The sequence below is a fragment of the Portunus trituberculatus genome, chromosome 28 (assembly GCF_017591435.1).
Source record: "Portunus trituberculatus isolate SZX2019 chromosome 28, ASM1759143v1, whole genome shotgun sequence".
NCBI classification, from domain to species: Eukaryota; Metazoa; Arthropoda; class Malacostraca; order Decapoda; family Portunidae; genus Portunus; species Portunus trituberculatus.
Genome location: NC_059282.1, coordinates 629770 through 634769, shown reverse-complemented (window position 1 = coordinate 634769; position 5000 = coordinate 629770). Strand labels below are relative to the sequence as shown.

General features: G+C 41.9%; 1 protein-coding gene across 2 annotated transcripts in view; it reads left to right on the top strand.

The window, feature by feature from the left end:
• LOC123510121 (protein turtle-like) overlaps positions 1-5000 on the top strand; it is a 211144-nt gene that overhangs the window by 117297 nt on the left and 88847 nt on the right. For both annotated transcript variants that reach the window (XM_045264948.1, XM_045264949.1), the window contains one exon: positions 3713-3912. In XM_045264948.1, coding sequence (XP_045120883.1) covers positions 3713-3912 — 200 coding nt within the window. The remainder of the gene's footprint in view (positions 1-3712; positions 3913-5000) is intronic.

The following is a 5000-nucleotide window of genomic DNA, read 5'->3' as shown; positions in this document are numbered from 1 at the left end:
TAATTTCATTTTTTTTGTTACTTTTTCTATTCATTATTCGTTCTTTTCTAACCTCCCTTAATTTTCTTCTTAACTTCCTCTTCCTATTTTTTTCTGTTCTTTATCTAAGATTTTTTTTTTTTTACTTTTTTCGTGTTATTATGTCATATTCTCTCCCTAACTTTTTTTCATCATGGTTTTAGGTTTTTTATTCATGGAAATTTTATTCAACTTTTCCTCTTCTTATTTCTCATTTAATTTTCGTCTTTACTTTCTCTTTTTTTCACTTTTTGTTTTATATCATTTTTCTACTTTCACATGAAATTATATTAAGTTTTTTGCTACCTCATTTTTTGTGTAATTTTCTTATTTTTCGTTTCTTATTTCGAGTCTCCATTTTCCTTATTTTTATTATCCTTATTTCCTTTTTTCTACACATTCTAACCCTTCTCTTCTTTTTCTTAGAATTTCCTTTCGTCATCTATTTACTAATTCATATTTCTCTCATTTAAATTTTCCTTTCCAGTACCTCTCCTTTATATTTTCTCCAATTTTCCTTTAAGTGTGTTTTGAGGTTCTATATATATGTATCTGCCTGTTTGTCTGTCTGTGTGTCTGTCTGTCTGTCTGTTTGTCTCTCTATCTATATTTATCTATGCACTATTAAGCATATGCTCGTATATTTCTTTCCTCGATCAGTTCCCTTTTAATTTTTTGTGACTTGATTTATTATTTGCTTTGTCAAATATTTACTTTTTCAGCGTATAATCTCTCTCTCTCTCTCTCTCTCTCTCTCTCTCTCTCTCTCTCTCTCTCTCTCTCTCTCTCTCTCTCTCTCTCTCTCTCAAAAATAAAAGCTTGTATTGTTTATTAACTTCTTCCTTTTTATCTTTTATTTTCTTTTACTTCCTCTTTTACACACTCAAGTTTCTAGCTCTTTTTTTTCCTTTCCCTTTTTTTTTACTATTTATCTCATCACTTTTTTTTTTTCTCTCTCTCTCTCTCTCTCTCTCTCTCTCTCTCTCTCTCTCTCTCTCTCTCTCTCTCTCTCTCTCTCTCTCTCTGAATTAGGCGAAATGCACACCTCGCCGCGCCTAAAGTATCACCACGACAGAGGGCGAGTTAAGCATAGGAATGCCACACCTGAGACTGAATTAAGCGCAATGAAGAATACGAATTAGCAACAAATTATCACTCAGCGGCGAATTACCTGAACTGTACAGGTGTGATTTGCAATTCCGCCACGCAACGCACCTGCCTCTCTCTCTCTCTCTCTCTCTCTCTCTCTCTCTCTCTCTCTCTCTCTCTGTCGTGAAGTAGAGATCGATGGCAAACGACAACCATAACAAAGGGAATAAAGGAGTAAGAGAGAGAGAGAGAGAGAGAGAGAGAGAGAGAGAGAGAGAGAGAGAGAGAGAGAGAGAGAGTGTGTGCATGTGTGTGTAGGTGTTTAAAATCGCCTGTAACATTATGGATGGCTGTGTAAGTGTGGGTTTGTGGATGTACAGATCACATAGTCAAGGAAGGGTGAGGGAGAGTGAGGGAGAGGGAGGGACAGGGAGGGAGAGAGAGAGGGAGCAGCTGTCAGTGAGGGAGGGATTGTTGAGAAAGGAGGAGGTGGAATGACACGTATAGATGTGAAAAGGGGAGGCCAGAAGCAAAGGATAAATTTAGGAGTAAGGGGAAAATCTCTCTCTCTCTCTCTCTCTCTCTCTCTCTCTCTCTCTCTCTCTCTCTCTCTCTCTCTCTCTCTCTCTCTCTCTCTCTCTTTCTCTCTCTCTGCAACAGCGTGTTGCCTTTCGCCTGGTGGTAGAACAAAACTTTTAAGCTTTCCTCCCGTTTACACTCTCATATATATTTTTACTTTTACATCCTGTGTTTTGTGCTCCGCTAGAGAGAGAGAGAGAGAGAGAGAGAGAGAGAGAGAGAGAGAGAGAGAGAGAGAGAGAGCTAGTGTTCCTCTAGTAATTGTACAAATCCTAAGTACGGTTGTTCCTATTCTACCTCTGGCCTCGTTTTCTTCCTTACTTTACACCTGTCACGCATTAAAACCTCGAATTAATGGCCACGACAGAGCTATAGTCTATTTGTATCAGCGGTAGGAAGAACAGGAGCAGCAGTGGCGTGAGCAGCAACAATAGCAATGGCAGTATCAATAGGTTATCCAATTCATAGGTAGAATTATACATGAGGTAATTTCAGAAACAGAAATGGTATGCGTGTTTCACTGTTTGATCTGCTGCAGTCTCTGACGAGACAGCCAGACGTTACCCTACGGAGCGAGCTCAGAGCTCATTATTTCCGATCTTTGGATAGGCCTGAGACCAGGCACACACCACACACCGGGACAACAAGGTCACAACTCCTCGATTTACATCCCGTACCTACTCACTGCTAGGTGAACAGGGGCTACACGTTAAAGGAGACACACCCAAATATCTCCACCCGGCCGGGGAATCGAACCCCGGTCCTCTGGCTTGTGAAGCCAGCGCTCTAACCACTGAGCTACCAGGCGTGTGTGTGTGTGTGTGTGTGTGTGTGTGTGTGTGTGTGTGTGTGTGTTCGTGTGTCTTTGTGGGCGTGATAGGTAGGAAAGTTGTTAATGTGCATTTATTGATCCCATGGACGGTGGATTAGTAATGTCCGTGACGTCCACACCTGTGATTTACCTGTCCACGCGCCGTAAGCTTGCCCAGGTAACGTTGAACATACAGGTCTGAAAGGGCAGATTAAATTTGGGGTAAAACTGTCTCTGTCTGCCTGTCTGTCTGTCTGTCTGTCTGTCTGTCTGTCTGTCTGTCTGTCTGTCTGTCTGTCTGTCTGTCTGTCTGTCTGTCTGTCTGTCTGTCTGTCTGTCTGTCTGTCTGTCTGTCTGTCTCTCTCTCTCTCTCTCTCTCTCTCTCTCTCTCTCTCTCTCTCTCTCTCTCTCTCTCTCTCTCTCTCTCTCTCTCTCTCTCTCTCTAAGTGATTTATTGATGGCAATGTAAGGTACATCGCCGAATTATCTACATCCACAACCACCATCACCACACCACCACCACAACCACCACCACTAACTAACGCTAGGCCATTCATAAACATCCCAATAGCACCTTTCACTGTTATCATTTCCTCAGCAACACCACCATCGCTGCCATCACTACTTACAAAACCTGCAGAAAACCTGGTGGACAATGTTAATATGAACACGGAAAATCATAACATTTTTTTATGCCGTGGCCTATATCGCCTGTAGGTATATTTGAAGAATATGGGAAGCGTTGTTCTGCTTCCACCCATTAGTGGCGCAGGCAATTTCATGTATAGTGGTACCCATATTATAGGGCCCATATCACCACTAAAGCGCATCTTTGATGTAACCACCCAGAACCTGGGTATCATGGTGACATGTAGGTAACTTTAAACCACTAGACAAATGGCAAAGTTTCAAGGCGGTATGTGGTGGAGTTCCAACCTACGCATGGACGTCTGCCCGATCCCACGCTCACCACCCTACCACTACGCCATTATCCGTCACAATGCACCACCACACAGGTACCACCACTACCAATACTATTGTTACCATCCTTCCACCCACTACAACCAACACTACTGCTACCACCATTTCTCCACCCTTCACAACGACACCGCCACCAACACCACTACCACTAGACTAACCCTAAAGTTTTTCCCCCCACCTTCCCTACTGCCCGTACCTCACTCACTCTCTTCTCTTTCTCTTCTCCCCCATCAGTATCGACGCACGAAAGGGACCCACCGCCCTCACCGCCCACTGGTCAGGTCTCGGAGAGCGCGCCCACTTTGACCTGACCTCGCGTCCTCCCGGCCTTGTCCTGCAGGGTGTTAGGGAAGGGGATGCAGGACTCTATCGTTGCAGGGTGGACTTCGCCGCTTCCCCCACCAGAAACCTCGCCGTCACCCTCTCTGTTGTGGGTAAGTGTTGGGGTGTTGGAAGGAAGAGGGAGTGGTGAAAAAGTGAATATGAGAAGGAAAAAATGGCTGGAGAAAATTGTTAGTTGATTGAGAATAGTATGGTAGGAAAAAAAGAATGGACTGGGAAAATAGTCGATTGATTGACACGGTTAGAAAGAAAAAGCGGGTTAGATGATTAATTGGAGAGAGAGAGAAAAAAAGAAGGAATTGATTTGTTGTCTGTTGAAAAGAGAATGGGCATTGGATGATTGTTTTGAGGAGAAAAGGAAAAATTACTGACTGTTAAAGAAATTATAAAGATTTTAGAGAGAAAAAAAATATATGTATTAACTGTTGGGGAGAAAGTAAGGACTGACTGATTGTTTAGGGAGAAGAGAAGAATTTATTGACTCTTGGGAGGAAAGTAAATATTTACTGTTTTAGGGGAAAAATTGGAAGGAATTTATAGAGGAAAATGTAAAGATTGACTCATTATTTTGTGGAAGAAAAAGATGAGGTTGTTGAAAAGTATCAGTTAATGATTTGTGAAGTTTTGAGTAACTATAACTTGTGTTCATGAACAAAAATTGCCTAGGGTTGTTAAAAATAGGACTACTTGTGTCATCAGTGAGAGGCTTAAGTCGCCACAACAGGTGGGTGATATAGAAGGTGAACAGAGGAAAAAGGTAAAAGAGCACAAAGGAAAGAAATAAGAGAAGGAAGAGTAAAATGGATGATTAAATTACATCAGAGAGAGAGAGAGAGAGAGAGAGAGAGAGAGAGAGAGAGAGAGAGAGAGAGAGAGAGAGAGAGAGAGAGAGAGAGAGAGAGAGAGAGAGAGAGAGAGAGAGAGAGAGAGAGAGAAAGAAGAAAGTAAAAAAAAACAAAAAGGAACTTAGTGAAAAATAATGCTAGCAAAAGGAAAAAAATAGATGAAACGAGAAGATAGTAAGAAAAAATAGAAAGAAAACTTATAAGACAAAAATGAAATAAAAAAAGAGAGAGAGAGAGAGAGAGAGAGAGAGAGAGAGAGAGAGAGAGAGAGAGAGAGAGAGAGAGAGAGAGAGAGAGAGAGAGAGAGAGAGAGAGAGAGAGAGAGAGAGAGAGAG